This window comes from Ascidia mentula, chromosome 4, assembly GCF_947561715.1.
Source record: "Ascidia mentula chromosome 4, kaAscMent1.1, whole genome shotgun sequence".
NCBI classification, from domain to species: domain Eukaryota; kingdom Metazoa; phylum Chordata; class Ascidiacea; order Phlebobranchia; family Ascidiidae; genus Ascidia; species Ascidia mentula.
Genome location: NC_138569.1, coordinates 22,702,658 through 22,722,200, shown reverse-complemented (window position 1 = coordinate 22,722,200; position 19,543 = coordinate 22,702,658). Strand labels below are relative to the sequence as shown.

The following is a 19,543-nucleotide window of genomic DNA, read 5'->3' as shown; positions in this document are numbered from 1 at the left end:
TCTCACACATCGTTTCAAAAAATTAATTACCCGCCGGAACAAAGTTGTCTTCTCAACTCTGTTTCAACTCGCTTTTATCCAGGACACTCTAGAGATCACAACGTTTTTCCCAAACCATACAGATATGAATTGTGTACAAGCTGCAGACAGATGGCCAGCTGGTGTGACTATCAGCCGACTTTGCTGACCAAACGGCCAAGCAAAGACTTCCTATAGATATAATTTAAATTTAGCAAGGACAAGCAGAGCACGGGGATGAGCAATTTTAACAAATGATATTTGGGACACACCTCCAGATTCAAAATCTGGTAAGACACACGCCAGCATCTGTGGATGACTATGTGTTGGATGTTCTCAAGAAAAAGTTTGAATGGAAACTAACTCCTCTTACCAATGCCTTTGTTCTTTAGCAACTGATTGATCCACATTGGTAGTTGATGCCAGTTTTGAGCAAATACTATCACAGTACCATGAGTTAATGCTTCGATTCGGATCGGACTAAACTCCTTGCTTTTCTGACAGAACGGCATGGAGGAAAATTTTGTGACAAAAAACCCTAATGACCAACTACATGGCTAGCATTTATCATCCTGACAAAATATTGTGAACAAGAATTGTGAACTAAATACAACAAAAAGAGGTTAAGCAAATATTACAACTGTTGCCTACTGGAGAGATTTTTGTAACAAAATTTACCTCTACACCATTTTGTCATAAAAGTTAAGAGAATTTTTTTTTAGATAGATATTAAGGTTTATGTGTGGCCTGGAAACCCTTCAAGTTTGTTGATAGCAAAAAAAGTTAACTCCCAAATAAGCACTGTACTGCACATAACAATTTAGTCACTTATTACTTATGGTACTATGAAGAAAGTTTTTATAATTGGCAAATACTTGAAGAATGGAGGCCTAATGGTTTTTATTTTACCGGTGGGATACAAAAGGCACCCAGGTGGTACGCAAGAACATTTGCCTAAAATGTTTTGCGCAGAAAAACTTACCTATAACCTACATTAAAATTTGAAATTATTTAGAATCATACATGTCATGGTTTAAAGGTGGTTTTTCACTTATTGTGCCATAATTGTTTGTTGATGAAATGCAGGTGGTTCATCATAACTGTGCAGGACTTTTTAGTGGCATGTGATATAATTGGTTGGGAACCACTGATCTATAGCAACTAAACCAAGAAGGACCCTGAGAATAAAAAGGCTGGCCCAATACTGTAAAAAGCTTTGACACATTTTATTTATTGCAATCATTTTATGATTAATAGTTGTAAACATTATTAAAACTGATGACAGCCAAAACATTTGAAATTGAATCTGAAAAGGCTTATTGCTGAATACTGCTCTTCTGGCAAACTTTATTTTTATCGATGTTTCGGCTGATAAGCAGCAGCCTTCATCAGGAGGTATAAAATGTAAATTAATCACAATGTGGTGGCACATAAACAAATAAAGTTTGCCAGAAGAGCAGTATTCAGCAATAAAATATGCCTGGCAGTGTCAGTAACAATTTACTGGAATTGTTTTCTGCAATATGAGTCAGCATTTTTGTTTTTAGAATTATGAGTAAATCCATTAAGAGTTTTCCTAAGAACAACTTCATAATTCAAAAAACAAATATTATGACTTGACTATTGCTGAAGATTTGTTCCTGAAAAAAAATCAGGTAAATACAAGGGGTTTATGTGCAAAAAAGCCACAATATTGGAAAGCTGCCAACACGGCATGTAGCTTTCCAATATTATGGGTTTTTCCACATACATTGCATTGGTGTTTTTGCCTTTAGCACTATCGGTTACCAAGCAGATCCGTTTGGCCATAGTGCGCTCCACAGTGGTTTGTCGTCTCTGTTGTTTGGTACTCAGTATAGGGTACCCAACAGATCGACGTTGACCGAAAGGTACCACAAAGTGGAAATTAGTGTACCCGCTAGTGTAAAAGCTAGCACAGTGCCACTGTCAACAGCTGCACTAATGAGACCTTACAGGTCGAAACAGTGTGTGTATAAGAGGTTTGTTGTTAGCTTTCTGAGAATGTATTACATTTTTAAGTATTTATACCACACAAACTATTTTTATGCAAAAGAGCTGAACTGATGTGACTTATATGTCGAAACAATGTGAACATCTACAGCTTTTGGGTAATACCCAAGCCAGTAACACTATCAGATGCCAAGTAGTCAGTTGGTCATGACAATCAATGGAAAGAAAGGTACCACATAGTGTAATCTCCATGCTTGCTTGTTTTAAAAATACCACCTTGTAGGCATTCCACATTTATTTGTTTAAATATGTTCTAAGAATGTTTATTTACTGTTGTTAATATCCCAAATCTTACAAACCACACAATTATGTCACATTTTATATTCATAGTTTGCATAATAACTGTCTGATGTATATTGTTATTGCTATACATGTAGTAGCCCATTAATGCAGAGAACAGTTTAAACACGTAATTTTCCCACATTATTTACGTGCTTAATGTTTACTACGCTGACCTCACACAAAAACATTCCTTTTTAAGAATTACAGGTGACGATACACTGTTTTAACCTTTACGAACGGAACAACCAACAACAGAAAACAGCGGTGATATAATTTTGTGAAAAACACTTTTTGAAATTATTGATTGTTTTAGGAAACTGAATAAACCTCCACAGCGATTTATTTAAAAACATTTTTTTCCAAACTGGCAATAAACAAAAAAATAATAGTATTGATGTCATTTATTCTGTACATCCTTTTCTGCAGAATGCAAATAAGAAGGGGGAATCTCATCTTAGTCTATTAAGGTAAAACGGACCTTTTTACCAAGTTTGAAAATGAGGTAATATTTTCCAAACTAATGTACGTAATTGATTGAAGATTTGCCACAAAAAGCAATGGCTTTTTTCAAAACCTAATAATTTTAGGTTAAAGCGTGCAGGTAAAACCTAAAAAATATATGTTTTTTCCATCTTACCTGAAACTACCAAAAAATGTAAAATACCAGGAAAGCTGTAACTGACAATAAATGTACTTGAAAATAAAAGTTTGTTAACTTTGTTCACGTTAGCCTGCCTACAGTTTACAACTTAACATAAACGGGCAACACTAAAAGGAGGGACGGAGGGAAGGAGGGACGGAGGGACGATGTACACTAAAGGGAGGGACGGAGGAAAATTGCACCCCTAAGGGAGGGAAACAGTCAAAAGACACAATAAAACATAAATACAAGTGCAAACAGGGCTGAAACCGTAAAATCATACATAAGAAAGGATAATAATTGTGGAGGGAAAGATTTGTTGACCATTATGACCGAATATACTACAAAGTACATGCAGCAAACAATGTACAGGCGCTTATGGAGGGAAGGATTTGTCGCAGAATTTAACGGAGGGAAAGATTTGTCGCACAATTCGACGGAGGGAAGGATTTGTCGCACAATTTCATGGAGGGAAGGATTTGTCGCACAATTTAATGGAGGGAAGGATTTGTCGCACAATTCGACGGAGGAAGAATTTGTTCATAAGCGCCTGTACATTGTTTATTGCATGTACTTTGTAGTATATTCGGTCACAATGGTCAACAAATTCTTCCCTCCATCGAATTGTGCGACAAATTCTTCCCTCCGTTAAATTCTGCGACAAATCCTTCCCTCCATAAGCGCCTGTACATTGATTATTGCATGTTCTTTGTAGTATATTCGGTCACAATGTTTAACAAATTCTTCACTCCGTCGAATTGTGCGACAAATCCTTCCCTCCATAAGCGCCTGTACATTGTTTGCTGCATGTACTTTGTAGTATATTCGATCATAATGGTCAACAAATCTTTCCCTCCACAATTGTTATCCTTTCTTATGTATGATTTTACGGTTTCAGCCCTGTTTGCACTTGTATTTATGTTTTATTGTGTCTTCTGACTGTTTCCCTCCCTTAGGGGTGCAATTTTCCTCCGTCTCTCCCTTTAGTGTACATCGTCCCTCCGTCCCTCCTTCCCTCCGTCCCTCCTTTTAGTGTTGCCCAACATAAACTTCCACTTACACTGGGAAAACGTTTCTCTCGGCGCCAAATTATCGAATGTTGATTGGTTGTGACGTCACGATTTAATCAAGCGTGTCCAACTGCAAACTATGTTAACTGTTGTTTCAAATTGGGTTTAGATTTATTGTGGATAAAGCAATGACTAATGTTTACTAAACTTTCGCATTTGACTACTCTTTTCTGCGATGTTTGTAAGTGGCTAATAGTGTATGGGCACAGTGGAACTTTACATAGTGTCAAGTCTACCAAGCCAATTTATCTTTAATTCTCTCCATATAACTTGCACAGTGTAATCATTGGGATTAATCATCTCCCAACTTGAAAAGAAACTACAATGATCTGTGGATGAAACTGCACGAAAACTCCATCCACAGATTCTCGGATTTCCAGTTGGATTTCCCTTGAAGGAGGGATGTTTATGTTTTATACCCAGAGTATAAATCTTAAGCCCACGAGTCCAACAAGTGACAGTCACTGCTGCATTTTTATTGTTTGGCAAAGTTTTTGATAATTCCCCCGAATGCACGTAAATGTATAATTATATGTACACGGTCACTCGCACAGGGCAATATCATGTTTCAAAACAAAGGCTGGAAACTTACTACAGCAGCATCCTCACTTGTTCTAGCTACGAGCCGCCACTGGTGTTGGCAATAATTTAGAAAGACTGCTTTACCAAATATTTGCAACACACGCTTTCCCTCCGAGCTCAACCCGGTGAAACTAATGGCGTAACACACTGAAATGCGCGCAAGGTGGGAAAAGAAGAACTGATAAGCCGTCGGTCAAAGCCTTGTTTCTGTGAAGAACGTCGTTAGTAGGATTAACCAGGTTATTGTGTTGTCCAGTAGTTTCTATAGCAAGTCTTGATGTTCCCTTGCTTACAACATCACCATGACCGTAAAACATGTTTTTATGCAGAGGAAGAACGCCATTGCAGTTTCCTCATCACTATTACATTGGCACGCAAACAATCATTGATAAATTAGTGCAGATTTGTATGCAAGGATTGCTGGCACTTTGAACGTAACGTGCCTTCCGTGTAATTACACCCTTGATGTTTTTGCCTGCGCCTTGTTGTATTTCAGCTGTTCAGTGTGCGAGCTTTAGTTCTGTGTTCCTCAACAGGTATTAACTTATATTAAGCTCCCTTGAACCCAGATTCCGTTAAAGTAAAATCCATCCGAAGGTTTCGACTATTCAAGAGAGATAAAATACAAGCATGGAACAATATTTACCTCGGACGAAGGATGTAACAGCTGATCCAAATGCACCCAAAGTGTTCAAATTGTCATGGACTACCTTGCTTTATTGGAAGACTTCAAAACCGGATTAACAAACCACGTATTATACAGAGCTTACTACCCTCTGATCCGTATTATGTGATGGAATATAATGGTTATGACTAGTGATGTTCCCAGTTCCAAATTATCCGGCCCGGCCGGATCCGGATAGTTATCAATCAAATCCGGCCGGATAATTTGGATCCGGCAGTTTGTTAACACCGATTCGTGTATTATGGCAAAAATTTTTGATTGCCAACGAGAATGCTATGTTAAGGTTAGCCTGTCATGAGTGGAACAAATAAACGTGGACATTTATTGATATGGTATAACACGTCACGAAAAACCTTAATTATAAATAACAGAAAAATCTTACGTCGCGAGTATAACAGACTGGGTCCCAAAAACGAGTAATTTGCGAAATGTTTGTCCGCTTTTAGGACAAAAATGCTTTCCCAACTATCCGGTAAAATTAAGTGTATTATCCGGCCGGGTCCGGGTATTGAAAATTTGTCAATATCCGGCCAGATCCGGCCAGATCCGGCGCAACACATCATTAGTTATGACATCGTAACCGCGTCAAAAGAACTCCATGAAAAGATGTCAGTTATCTGCTGGTCAGTAGACAAACGGCGAAAGTGTGCATGAATAATTCCGTGCTTTAAAACTTATAAACCCGAACCTCAAAGTTTTAATAATACAAATTCTTGCTTTGACTCAGCTTGTAGAGTTTCTCAAACTGTGCGCCGTGAAGGGGGCTGCGGTGTTCCACGAAAAGTTTTATTTCGTCATAGGCCACCATTGTCGTCCATTACAGCACTAGTTACGAGCGAACAACGTTCAGAACTAAAAGCATCCCCGAATCAAATCAATACGTTCCAAACCACGGCCACCTGTTGTTTCCTTTTCAGCCAAACACTCCCACACGGCGTTTCAAAAAATTTGCTTTCGTTTACCCGTCGTAACAAATTTCCGTTTCAATCGGTTTAAAGCTGCCTTCCTCACGTTTCATCTTTCTTATCAATCATGTTGTGATCATTGCAGGATATCTGGAAGACCCGTATCTTTACAAGCTTTTTCCTCTGTGTTATCCAAATCTTGGGACAAAAATTTGAAATGTTATAATTTGGGACCAGTTTTACTGCATAATTTATTTGGAAATGTGACGTATTTGTCACACTGGTCCAGTTCTGAAACAGTAAAATCACCTTTGCAATTGGAAAAATGCTACCTAAACACAAGATAGTACGAAGTTCAGGATTACCAAGACCTATTAGCAAATCAACACGAGCATGGACCTTTTCCAATTGCACATTAATTAATTTTGTTTTGAGGTATGTTATTTTTTATAAGTTTTACTTTTTAACCTTTGTACTACACTTATTGATATAGACCTTTGAGTTACGTAACTATAACATTTTTGTTGCTGTTCCACACCCATGACAGTTACGGAAACTGATAATGCAAAATACAATTTCTGTGTGTAAACATCAACTGAGCTATCTGCATGATCGTTGTTTCGACCTGCTGGCATAGAAATATAACTTGCGATACCGATCGACAGCCTGTCAGGGTATCTTGGTACCAACAGATCATGTGTTTGACCAGTCTGCAATAGTTTTGTCCAATTTATAGCTTTTTTGTGTTGTATTTGTCAAACCCAAACCTTCGAGCTTTCAAATCGAAAAACTTGTGACTTCGCATCACTTATACGCCCTGCGCACAACTAGAATAGTTTAGAGCTATTCCCATTTTGATTTTTCTTTATTTGTCTTGGAAAGAAAGAAAGAAAACTCAAATCAAATCAAAATATGGAGATGGGAGTCGTCATGATTACGCAAATGAATGGAGGATTTCTATTGTCGGGGGAAAGTATGAATTTTAATGATTTTGAAATAAGTTTGGTGCAAGAAGCTGGTGGCATCGGTATCGTGAAAAATAAATTATCAAAATCAACACCAATCTTGTTTTTACTGTTGGTCGTAAAAGTTTTACGGCCAAGTACAATATTTTCTTTAAAATCAAAACAAAAACACAAATGAATTTGGAAATTCAAAAACTTTATTGAATACTTTCTGAATCTTTACGTACAAAGATATGGGTCGGGAAAGTCGAACTTCCTATCAAGGTTTCATGTGACACGGCCATGGCAGCTTTTCGTAAAACAACAAGCATACATTCAAAGGTTTTACGGTTCTATGTCAACTAAAAAATGTAGAAAACTGCACGAAAAGTAGCGGCGACCAAAAATCGTAAACCTTTTTCGCTGTAGCAAATTTAACGCCATTCAAGGCCCTCGCGTCGAAAAAATGCATTGTTCACATAGGAGAAGGGCGCCTTATATTGCAGATATCGAATAGTTTCAAACATATGAGAATCCATGCATCAATTACGTTACATCAAAGGTTTTGCATCATACAAAAATATGTCACTGTGACGTCACAAACCATAGGCTCTGATTATCGGAAGAGGGGGTTGTTACAACAACAGCACAAGGAAGCCCCGAGGGATGGAAAGTCGCAAATAGTTTTGTTGTTGGCAAATTTGCTGGAAATTCCGGGGTTCGATATAATGCACAAACTGTGTTAGAGTTGAAGCTGCGTGATCAATAATAACGATAAAATAGCCTTCAAAAGTATATGAGCCTTAATAAAAAGAGTAAGATTTATTATCATTAACTTAATTTGCGAAGTTCTTGATCAGGTTTTAAGGTTGTGAATCATCCAGATGGTAGCGTTACACAAAAAAATGCGATACACCTTGTGCCTTTAGATGTTTCTGCGTTAAAAAGTTGTGCAACACAATACAGTAATATCCCAAACACAAGTTTTTTAGTAGCAACCGAATAAGTATGAAAACCTTTCCAATCCAAGCAACAAAATTAAGTGATTTTCTGGATGCCACGGTTTGCCGGTAAAAGCAGATGCTGTGGGTTCGAGTTTCATGGTGGATATTGATCGAAACCTGTCACTGCATTATTTTTTCTACCGCGCACCTTATAAAGGCCAACAATGGAAAGAGCGCTATCGTCTATTTGAAGGTAGCACAGTGATAACCGAAGATGTTTCAAGCAACCACGTTGATGTTTATTTTACTTTTCATATTTGGGATGGCGGTTGAAGGTAGTATTCAATGTCAAGGTGAACATGTTAGTTTAATAAAAACTACAAATTTGTTTCAGGTTTACCATTGCAGGGAACTGGATCACCAAGCAAGGTAAAACTAAACATATATATCCATTTGTTGGTCTGATAATCTATGTTAACTTTCAGAACTTGGCTGAGGGACGGAATCACGAAGATGACGACGGAGCATTCACAGATGAAAATACTGAAAAGTACAATTTAGGTGAGTCTGATCAACCATTTTTTTTCACAATAACTATTTCTTCGTCATGAATTTAAACCCATTCAACTCTTAAACCTAATTGCATCATAATAGAAAATTTTCTTCCAGACGAATTGGACGACGGGCAGGATTACTTGTCACGAATTATGGCTGAGCTTGTGCGAAAGATTTTCGAAAATTCTCAGAGCAAAAAGGAGGCAAGAACATTGGAATCTGGTCTGGACGAAATGTTCACAAAAACTTCGTTTGATCAAGAACCCGATGAATTGTCGTCAAACCAACGAGCGATTGGAGCACTTTTTCGTCGAGGGGACGATCGCGACTTACGTAGTCAACTTGCCGGTTTGTTTAAACGTTCCCCTATGTCTTCGCTCTTTCGTCGTTCCGACATGATGTCCCTTTTTAAACGTGACCCCATTTCCTCTTTGTTCAAACGAAACCCACAAATGATGACACTTTTCAAATAAAACCATTCACATAAATTTGATTGTCGAAATGTTTTGTGTTACGTTGTCGTTGTTTCAATAAAACAAGCTTTGGAAAAAAGGTTTACTTTTCCTTATGTGTAGTTTAGGAGCAGAAGATCGCCGGAAAGAAGAACGAAATACACAACAGCAGATAATTATGATAGATTCCGCAGTGCAATATGGACATCGTAAATTATGCAGTTACCCCCCCAAAAAAACGTCATAATACATTGGCGCGTTTTGTAAACATGTGACCGCGACCGACTCTTTTGCCGCATCCCTCGGATTCTGCGACGAAATTTTATCCCAAACGATGAATATTTCAAAGAAACTTAATCGCTTTCTATTTCGCCGTCGCTTTTTAAACAATCCACGTTTGTCATGGTCTTTATGACGTCATCAGCAACATCTGTCAAAAAAAACGAGTTGATTCAGGTGCGGTCAGGGACAAAAAATCAACTATTCTCACAATGTTTCGTACGTTTATCGATTCATGTGATTACCATAGAAATCTTTAAATTAAATATTAATGCGGACGGCTGCAGCGAATCCCATTCAATTGTTGTTTAAAATGTCATGGCCTCCCACTCACCTTCACGTTCGCATTCACTACCCGACGATTTCGCCTGAATAAAACGAATGAAATATCAAAGAGATTTGTTACAAAATACATAATTCGGCAACATAATTCACTTACACTGGAACTAGATGTTCGTCCTCCGTCCTCTCTGTAAAATATTTCCACCGTCATTTTAATCAATAACGTACATCTTACATCCAATTGTGTCATCACAAACCCATTATCTCGTCACACAAATAAATAACAATTCTGCTTTCAGATGTAGTTTTTGAAAACAATTCAAAAATGTTATGAATAATAATCAGCAATATGGCGCATTACCAGCCGACAGAAGGGAGATGGCAAGGCATATGTGCAACGTCATCAACCAGCTTAACCGACACATGCGGTCGCTTAAAGTGCATATGACACGGCCATGACAACCGTGCGTATAACTAAAGGTACATCTACAACAAACATATATCCAAAGTTTTACGGTTCTACGTCAACTAAAAAGTGTAGAAAACTGCACGAAAAGTAACGGCGACCAAAAATCGTGAACCTTTTGCGCTGAGGAGAAAAGGACATCACGCAAGGCGCTTGCGTCGAAAAAATGCATTGTTTAGATGGGAGAAGGCGCCTTTTTTTACAGATATCGAATAGTTTCAAACATAGGAGAATCCACAGATTACGTTACCTCAAAGGTCAAGACAGGGTTTTGCATCACACAAAAATATGTCATTGTGACGTCACAAACCAAAGGCTTATTTGTCCCTAATTAACAGAAGACCATAGGGTATAGCAGAAACGACATAACTCAGTACTTCGATAAGACGGGAAACGGGAATGGTTTTTAGTTACGAACTATATTGCGAAAAATACATTAGTGGTTGATTGTGGTGAATTAAATAAATCATTTATGACGCGAACTCATAGGCAACGCTACTGTCGGGCAAAAAGTGGTTCTATGACAGAATAACTGTGTTGCATAATCAGCTAATTTGGTCGGCCAAAATTCAATTAACCTATTTCCATCTTTTGCTGTGAGTGGACAAAACGACAATGCTAAACTAACGGTTTGTCTCTGTCGTGTTTTCAAAAGTTCATGCATCACGTTAGCGATCACAAATGCTGTAACAACAAGAACACCCTGTCCCAGTAACTGTTTGTTATTGCACAACTAATAAGACATAGTAGGTCGAACAGCGGCCATGTGTCTCCAGCTTAAATTAACATAAAATCCATTTATTGCACTTGTTCACTTTTTGTCCCCTGTTTAATGCAACATTATGCTAAACCAGTTTTACAATGTTTTCCATTCCTACGCATGAGCACTCGCGCACGACCTAAGCGCCTTCTATGACGTCACGCAACAATCTCTCGCTTTCGCACAATTTCGTTCGCAGCGGCAAATCTTTATGGATGTTCCGCCATTCCATCTAGCGGTGGGCACGAGCTAGGCTACACGAACTTGGGTGGATTTTACATTTTGATTGAAGGACGTTCTCTTAAGTAGGCGAAGGTAATGCCATAATCGTTTCCACTGACTGTTTGTTCAGGGTTAATCTTATAATTAATACATGTTGTACCTGTCACTCCCTCCCATTTTCACCTTCTTTCTCTTCTTTTTCTTTTTTCCATTTTCTCTTCTACGATCCATATGCTTTCGAGAACGTCTGGAACAAATTTAATATAAATAATAATAGAAAAAGATAAAAATAACCATTTACTTGTGTTTTCGCTTCGGTGACGTTGATCTATCACGTGATCCATGCTTGTGACGCTTCCGCGCTATTCTGCAGCAAATAAATTCCATTCAATATACATAGAGTGACGACATCAGTGGTTCTTACCGGAGTGTGAAATTATAGTGATGTAGGTGGGGTAATTAGTCGGTACCGAAATATCAAAACTAGATGGAAAGGAAATATATTGATCTGTATTCACTGTGTGTCGTACATTTATTGGCAATTGGTAATGCCATGCGGTAGAAAAAGGGAAAAATTACAACAGATATATCGAAAATGCAATGATTAAATTCTTAGTTAAAATATAAACCAGTGGTAAATAAGGAATCCGTTTACACTGGAAGTGGGAAAAGGTCAAGAGCCACTGTCATAAATAGTAATTAAAAATGCTTGAGCAAGATGTTTGGTAACCCAGTGTCACGAGGTATGCAACTTCTGTTTAATTTAACATTCCGAGGACCCCTGACCTTTTCAATTTAACCACACAATTGCATCCGTCTTTTCGACTTTCGCCGTTTTAAAACGCAGCAAAAATAAAGGCGCATTTCCTTTCTGATAACACTCAAAGAACACGCTGTTTCGTTTGTCTCGTATTCGCGGCCTACCATTACGCAACACAAGGGAAATTACGTTGGTGACGAACGTGAAGAAGGAAGATTTTATCGTTTGTGTGGAGAAAATCGACTCCCGAGTTTGTCGCGAAAACATTTATTTAAAACCATGTTTCGTCTATAGTTGTTCCGATCGACGGTTACATAAATCGCCGATCAAGAAGCTTGTTAACCAATATATTATGGGGTACAAACAACACTCTCACGTTAACACTTTTTACGACGCACCACAGGTGATGTGTAAAACTTTACGCATACATATTTTTCTTTTTCATTCATTCGTTTACTTTGCCCCACAAAGAGAAATTCAAACACGTTATATTTTAAGCAAATTTCCCTAAACAGATGGAAGTGACGTAATAGGCTGGGAACATTGGAAACCAAACTTTAAATGAAAATAACCTAAAAATATCAAAAACTTACTGGAAGCCCCCCCCCCATCGACGCTTGGGGTTGGGGGCCCGTGAGCCTTAGGTTGGGATCCACTGAATTAAATAAAAACAGCACCTTTTTGATGAGTATGTTGGTGTGGATGAGCCAGAGGTAGAAATCAATGGAACGGATGAGTGCAAGTCTTCATTTATTGGCACCTGTGAAAAAACAAGAACAGCAGAATTATTCTGAAAGAAACTTTTTGCTTGAAAACAGAAAATATTTAGATGGATTATACCCACAGCTATCAAACCTGCTTATTATTGGTCTAGGCAGATGCAACGCATGAGAAAAATAATACTTTAATCCTGATTTTTGTGTTGCAACTGAATCAAAATCATGAGAAAGTTACCATGCCCAATTTTGGAGAGTTAGAAAGGTCGAATATATCTTCATTTGCTGCAATTGTCTCCTCGTCCGTTTCTGATTGTTTTTGAATAGTTGCCTGCATAAATTAAACCAATTCTTTAAAGTTTTACAAAAAAAGGTCCATTACCTCTTGTTTCTTAGACTCAAGGAATTGTAGAGCCTTTATTCTTCGTGCTTGTTGTTTTTGTCTCAATAATGAAACCGATGCAAGTTGGCCACTAGATGTCACTGCTGTGAAGTTGGATAATTTTGGGGGATTCGTTTCTTCTACATTTGAATCTTTTTCTGTGATTTCTAAAAATTCAGTCAATAGATAATTAAAGGTTTCAAAGTTGATTTACGATAATATGAAACGCTATGTTGCAGAAAACCATGTCACAAGTTTACATTTGTTATAAGTCCATTGTTGCATAATAATGAGCAGTATTTTCATTGTCATTACAACACTGATTTTATTCTGTATCTTTTACACTGGGTAATTGTTTGTAAATTGTAAAATTCACATAGCAACAGCAGCCTTTTCATTAGAAAAGCAAAATTAGCCTTGGCTCCATCTGGTTGAGTGTATTTGGCCCAGCTTCAATCAAAAACTTGCAGGACAACCAACATAGAATGGGAACACTACTTCTTAGTTTATGCAATAAGACCACTTGTGATGTCATAGTCAAACATAACAACAATATGCCTTGGAGAATTTTATTGTCTTAACTGCTAAAATGAGTAAATCACAGTTGGACAGAAGTGTTCCTGATGCAATTAAAGTACCAAAAAATAATTTTAATGGTTCTTTGAAGAAGAAAGGTAACATCAATAAGCCCAAGACTTTACCTCAAATAAACAACATCACACAAACAAGAGTATATTCAGCATATACAAAGGGAAGGAAGGTAATTTAAATTTAATTTAGTTAGCACAAATTAAACAGATTCTGCTGCAGAATCCCCGTGAAGATTATGAAACTCCTGTCTCAAAACGTGAATGGTGGAGGGTTCTAGTGAAAGAAACCCCAGTTCCAGGACACTATGCTTACAGGGACTTCCTCAGTGAAGAACAAATGAATCCAATACAGGCAACATACAACTTTGCAGGTAAGGTGATGGGTAAATATTGTTTACCAGATTAATCAAATGGTTTTTCTGACAGTCAGTTTGTGGGTTTTAAACTTGGTCTCAATTCAGCAGTATGGCTAACAGCTATTCACAAACAGGTCAAGGTCGAAAGCATGAACCTGGTATATCAAGAAAAGGTACTTTGCTTTTGCCTGGACTTTACCAGCATAAAGATTTCATTAACGAACTGCAAAGGAGAAGAGCTACATATTCCTTTCATAGCTCTGGGAGAGCAAAAACACCCCCAGGATTTCAAGTAATTTAATCAGACATATAAAGTCTTAGTTAGGACATTATTTGTTCCAGGACAAAGATCTTAATGTCCCGCCATGGCAATACAACACTGCAGAACAACTAGTGGCACAAAAGGGAACAACAGCACACCCAAATGGCAACAGTGCTTTCAGGCAACTTCTATTTTCAGTTTGGTTTAATTCCTAATTTAAGCAACATTTTTCTTGTAGAAGTCAGTCATCCAGATTTCCGTTAAATCACTTCCGACCACGTGAGGGCCCACCACCTGGGGCATATGACCCTTGCATCCCTGTCACCAGATATGCAATATCATCTAGTTTTCGCTCAAGAATGCCACGATTCTCAACTGCACACACTAAAGTTCCCGGCCCTGGCACTTACGAAGCATCAACACAACAAACACATACATCAGGAAAAATAGCTAGCAGTCTTATGAAAAAACATGAACATTTTTAATAATACAAAAATATTTGATACCTTGTTTTGGTTTGGGCCATTCATCAGTATTGGAGGCAACCGATACCTCCTCGAGTAAACTTTTTGCAGAATTTTCTTTAACACAAAGAATTTGTGTCTCTGGTTCTTCTGTAAATCTTCTCCTAACCTTTTGATTTTCATTGGAAGTTGCATCTGGTGATAAATTTAAATTGAAGTTGCAAGAAAGTAATCATTGGTTAGTTTTCCACTTAATATTGAAAATTTGATAAAACTACAATCAGTTTCAAATAACCTTTTTGTTGTGAGTCGTCATCATCGTCACTTTCAGCCAATACTTTACTTGCTTTCGTCGATGGAACTGGAAGTTTTTTCTGGTTTGTTTCACTTCTCTGCTTTATCGAGAAGGAAATTGGTGTCGACGATTTATTCAACCCTTCATCAACAACGTTCTACAGAACAAATCAATTTTCAAAAACCTCTCTCAAAACAGATGCACAAAAATACCTTTAAATATATGACAAGTTTAAATGTTACAAATTTCGACTCTACACACAAAAGTTTTCAATATAATTTTTCACACAACTTTAAAATCATGTTTACCTCATCATGCAGTGATTCAACATTTCCAGTTCCAGAACCATTTTGTTTCATTTCTAAACATTGGCACAAAAGTTGAATAATGATAAAATATTGGAAAAGGATACCTGGTGGTGGAGGAGGCTGCAGTGCTTGGGTCCAAGCTATCTTCCTGTACTTGTAATAAGGATGCAATTCATGCCAGGGTCGGAGGAAGGCAAGGTTAGGTTGGTCTTGCATTGCAAGAGACATTTCTGTTTGCTCCCCCTCCTGTGCAACTTTTCTACAGCATATAGAGTTACTACACAACTATAGGAAAGATAAAATGGCCAACCTGGCGATGGCTTCAACTACTGGTTGCACATCAGGTGGAGGTGGAACAATTTGTTCAGGCCCATCCCATGATGGGATCGGGATGTTAAGTGGAGGAGCCATGTGTACATCTTCACCAGGAGGTGGAGGTATGAACTGATGATCAGGACAATGGGACAAATCTATGTCTGTTGAAAACTGTGTTGTCATCGTTTCAAATGGAGGTAAAGGAGGTGGTTCGACCTGTTGTGCACTGGCAGGACCTGACATGTAGAAAAAGTAAGTTATCATTAAAATAATCATAAATAGATGTACCTCCATCGCATTGCTGGTTGTAATATTTATAAACAGTATCGACCATCTGCTGGTATTGCTTGGCAGCATTTGCAGCACGACCTTTTTCTATTAACTTTGCCAGAGGATGGTCGGGATCAATGGTCCGGATTGCCTGAAACAATTGAAAAGCTGGAATGAAACTAAAAATAAAAATTTAAGGTGCAAATGCCTTAAACTTTTATTTTCTATTTGTTAACTTACCTTTGTCTTTTCATCCTTTTCCTTGTCATGCTGTTTATGGGCAGATGCAAATAAACTAGGATGCAAATATCCTTCGCCATCACTTGAACTATCAGAATCCTCACAAAAACAACAGAAAAATAGGTAAAAATAAATGAGTTTTCTTTAACAATCTCACCTCCTGCTCTTCATTTTCTTTCACACCAGGTTTGTATTTTCCTTCCTTAATCCTCACCACCTGCCATTAGGTTGTTTTTAATAATTGAATAATATGTCTAATCATAATAGTGACGTACCATATGTTTATAATAGGGGTTAAGGTAGTGACCATATTGAAGAAATTGAAATTGTGTGTTGTTTGATTGTTTTGCTTTGAGCACAATTTCCATTTGTGTCCCTTGCTTGCTTACAAAGTCAGCTGTTTTCTCTATTATTGCCTGCATCTTTTCTGTTGGGGGCTAAATAACAAAACTAAGCGATAGAATTTGTGTGTGATCCCACTTTGCTTACAATTTCCATTTCTTTTGGAACTGCAAGTGAAACTGGAGCAAAAAAAGGTTTTTCATCAACATTTTCCTCCTTATCATGTTCAGGTGGTGTTGGAGCAGATGGGGTACATTCATATTCAAATCCAACTTGTCCATATGATCTTGTTGTGATGGAAGCATGAAGTCGTCTCAATTCCTCTTCTGTCAAATAACTAATTGAATCAGGCCACAATACAACGCCTTACTGGAAAGATTGTTGAAATTTTCCTCATAATTTGTAGTATCATTTTGCAGGCAGATGAAATTAAGGACCACCTAATGCTTCAGACTTTACAAGCAATATTATTATCTGATCATTTGGCACCCTCAGCCCAATCACAGATTTTTTGCATGTTTTCAATTAAAACACCACAAATCACACTATTTTTTGCCAAGATCACAATGACTGTTTGCTAATAAGTCCAGCTATATATATACCTTGTTCCAATTTGGTGAAAGTTACCAGTTTGCTATTGTTGCAGATAAAATGTAAAGCAATGTGTTTGGATAAACTTTTACTTCTGACATATCATCTAAATTGAATGTTGTGGTATAAATTTGTAACCTTGTCGAATAGTTTCTTCTGTTTCATTGACTTTCAATGCTCGGTACCGTTCCTCATCAAGATGTTCCTCCAACTTCATTTCCTCCTCTGACAACTTAATACAAATTTGTGGTTAAACTTGGGGTAAGGCCAAACTAAAATAATCACAAGATTGGGAAAGTGTAATATTTCATAAACATCAACTAGCTACATTTTTTAATTCATGAAACATCATCAAATAAACCCCTATTATTTAAAGAGAATATATTTAATGCTACCAATGTTTTGGTGGATATAGGACAAAGTATATGTTGGGGATGACAGTAAGTTTAGTTGAAAAAAAATCCTATTTTGTACTTCTCTGTTCCAATAGAAAAAGCCATAAAACGACCAGCAAAACACATTTTAATTACAGTTAAATGAGCATAGATGCAGAAATTTTTTTAGCGTATTTGAACGTGTTTTGTGTACTGCCCAATGCTGCTGCAATAATATTTCTTTTCCTTCGAATAACATCAGCGCACCTCCATAAGTCACAAACTCCAGCAAATGTTTTTGGAAAACCAGCACAACAGTTAGTATATGCAAATAACCTTCAAAACTTGATTATGGGAATTAAGGGGTCTTTTAACAGTTAAAAATGAGACTGAAATCAGTTATTGTAACAATTTGTACAACGTATCAGATTATGCAACATATACCTTGTACACCTTATTCCATGAGTCACCATCAAACTCTGAGAGATCGTACAAAGAAGCTCTGCAGTCGTATCTGAGTATGGGTCACAATATGCAAATGCTTAAAATGAACCATTTATTTTAGAGTTTAAGGAACATTTGCACAGTTGGTCTGGGAGTTTGGATTTTTACCTACCATCTTACCAGATTCATCAAGTAGGTTTCTGTCAATATTCTCATTAAAATAGAGCTTAAACTGCAAGTAAATTTCCTGATGCAAGTATCTGAAATAATTATTTACCTATCTAATAATAAGTCTACTTTGTGATCCTCATTCCAAAGAATTAAATGCTTGTTTTTTGCAATACTCGATGAGTGCAAGTCTGGAGGGTAAAGTTTGCTTGCGTACCCAAACACAAGCAATTCATCATCCAAATTATTTTCCTTCACTATTTCTTTCACATGTGATTCTCTTTGCTTAAAAAACAAGATTTATCCTGTATTTTGCCTGTCACAGGCTGTTAGGGTGGATAAATTTTAAAAAACAATAAAAACATTTTACTCAGTAATATAAAAATATCAAAGATACATTGAAAAATTAACTCAAATAGTTATTGTTTCAAATATCTCTTTTGTTGCTAATATGCCTAACGACCCCACAATTATATTAATCCACATAAATTATTCAAGATATACAACAATATTTATTTTATTTTTAAACCCCACAAAAGAATTTGGATGGGATATTACCAGAAGATTTTTCACTAATTGCGATTGCATGGACAAACTAGCAAACTTTTGACTAACAAATGTTAATGCATTGGCTCATTTTTTTTAATCACATACTTTCCAATCTGAAATTACGCTAGCCTGGCAGCTTACTGTTTTTGTTGATAAACCTTCAACAAAAAATTGCAACAATCAAAAATTTACCTTGTATGTATTTTCTTGCTTAAGCCATTTTTGATGCTTTAATAAAATTTTTGGTGCATGAGTAAATCCCTTTGCTTGCATGCTTCGGTCGATGAAAATCCTTGCCTTTAGGAAGGCAATTTTTTCTGACTGTTCATACCTGCATTATAAAGATAAAGTTACCTCACATATTCAAACAGGGCAATTCCTCTTCTTCCGCAGTTTTCATTTCAGTAAAACTTAAAACAAGTTTATCTATTTTTTGCGTTTTCTTTTTGTAAAATAAAAATTTGTGAATTGGGCTATAATACAATGTTTTTTATTTAATGTCAAACATTTTGGCAACTGGGATTATTGGCCAAGGAGTTACATAACATAGTAGAGTTTGCTTGCACATTTCATATGCGATTCATAGGCTACAAATTGTTTGAAATTTGGATAGATTTTTAAACAATACAAGAATTGTTGTGCAATGGAAAAGTTAGGAATGATTCATCATGCTGCATAGCCATACCATAGAAAAATAAAATTATTTACATGTTGGACATTTTTATATATTTAAAAAGTTAACGATGATCTCTGCATTCTATAAAAATTAGCAAATTTTCAAGAAACGGCAAACTTATGTGTATTACAATTTGTGCCGACGTACACAAGGTTTAAACCGAGTTAATACCATTGTTTGTAACCAAACATTCTTGCAAGGTATTTATTATCCGCTCGGTGCGTTATTACCACTGATCTCTATTACGTCGGACAACTTCACAGATCTCAATGCACGCCAAGAAAAGTGAATCTGGGACCATGGAATTACTTCATGCAGAACTTT

The 19,543-nt window shown here is 37.0% G+C and overlaps 3 protein-coding genes across 3 annotated transcripts; 2 read left to right on the top strand and 1 right to left on the bottom strand.

Annotated features, from left to right (window-relative positions):
- Positions 1–8,354: 8,354 nt before the first annotated feature.
- On the top strand, positions 8,355–9,145 carry LOC145899756 (uncharacterized). Its single transcript, XM_082988661.1, has 4 exons — positions 8,355–8,436; positions 8,496–8,530; positions 8,587–8,662; positions 8,771–9,145. The coding sequence occupies exons 1-4, from the start codon at positions 8,376–8,378 to the stop codon at positions 9,127–9,129; spliced, it is 531 nt and encodes a 176-aa protein (XP_082844787.1). The 5' UTR covers positions 8,355–8,375; the 3' UTR covers positions 9,130–9,145.
- Positions 9,146–9,155: 10 nt separating this feature from the next.
- On the bottom strand, positions 9,156–19,444 carry LOC145899754 (splicing factor, suppressor of white-apricot homolog). Its single transcript, XM_082988659.1, has 22 exons — positions 18,736–19,444; positions 18,104–18,279; positions 17,827–17,896; positions 17,147–17,240; positions 16,565–16,743; positions 16,351–16,512; positions 16,233–16,292; positions 16,076–16,174; positions 15,854–15,986; positions 15,561–15,801; positions 15,355–15,509; positions 15,251–15,303; positions 14,943–15,099; positions 14,690–14,842; positions 12,976–13,142; positions 12,832–12,924; positions 12,555–12,637; positions 11,419–11,484; positions 11,278–11,364; positions 9,827–9,857; positions 9,722–9,755; positions 9,156–9,538 (listed from the first exon to the last, which is right to left on the bottom strand). The coding sequence occupies exons 1-22, from the start codon at positions 18,814–18,816 to the stop codon at positions 9,462–9,464; spliced, it is 2,451 nt and encodes an 816-aa protein (XP_082844785.1). The 5' UTR covers positions 18,817–19,444; the 3' UTR covers positions 9,156–9,461.
- On the top strand, positions 13,533–14,668 carry LOC145899811 (protein STPG4-like). The gene is made up of 5 exons (XM_082988726.1): positions 13,533–13,735; positions 13,786–13,936; positions 14,056–14,213; positions 14,264–14,364; positions 14,422–14,668. The coding sequence occupies exons 1-5, from the start codon at positions 13,565–13,567 to the stop codon at positions 14,666–14,668; spliced, it is 828 nt and encodes a 275-aa protein (XP_082844852.1). The 5' UTR covers positions 13,533–13,564.
- Positions 19,445–19,543: the final 99 nt, after the last annotated feature.

Bases quoted from the DNA above. Each gene is read 5' to 3' on its own strand.
- LOC145899811 (XM_082988726.1), top strand. From the start codon at position 13,565: ATGAGTAAATCACAGTTGGACAGAAGTGTTCCTGATGCAATTAAAGTA. The intron at 13,736-13,785 runs GTAATTTAAATT...ATTCTGCTGCAG, and splicing joins CATATACAAAGGGAAGGAAG to AATCCCCGTGAAGATTATGA. The intron at 14,365-14,421 runs GCAACTTCTATT...TTTTTCTTGTAG, and splicing joins AATGGCAACAGTGCTTTCAG to AAGTCAGTCATCCAGATTTC.
- LOC145899756 (XM_082988661.1), top strand. From the start codon at position 8,376: ATGTTTCAAGCAACCACGTTGATGTTTATTTTACTTTTCATATTTGGG. The intron at 8,437-8,495 runs GTAGTATTCAAT...AATTTGTTTCAG, and splicing joins ATTTGGGATGGCGGTTGAAG to GTTTACCATTGCAGGGAACT. The intron at 8,531-8,586 runs GTAAAACTAAAC...GTTAACTTTCAG, and splicing joins GAACTGGATCACCAAGCAAG to AACTTGGCTGAGGGACGGAA.
- LOC145899754 (XM_082988659.1), bottom strand. From the start codon at position 18,816: ATGCAAGCAAAGGGATTTACTCATGCACCAAAAATTTTATTAAAGCAT. The intron at 18,280-18,735 runs GTAAATTTTTGA...TTGTTTTTTAAG, and splicing joins AGCAAGAAAATACATACAAG to CAAAGAGAATCACATGTGAA. The intron at 17,241-17,826 runs GTATATGTTGCA...ATTTGTATTAAG, and splicing joins CATGGAATAAGGTGTACAAG to TTGTCAGAGGAGGAAATGAA.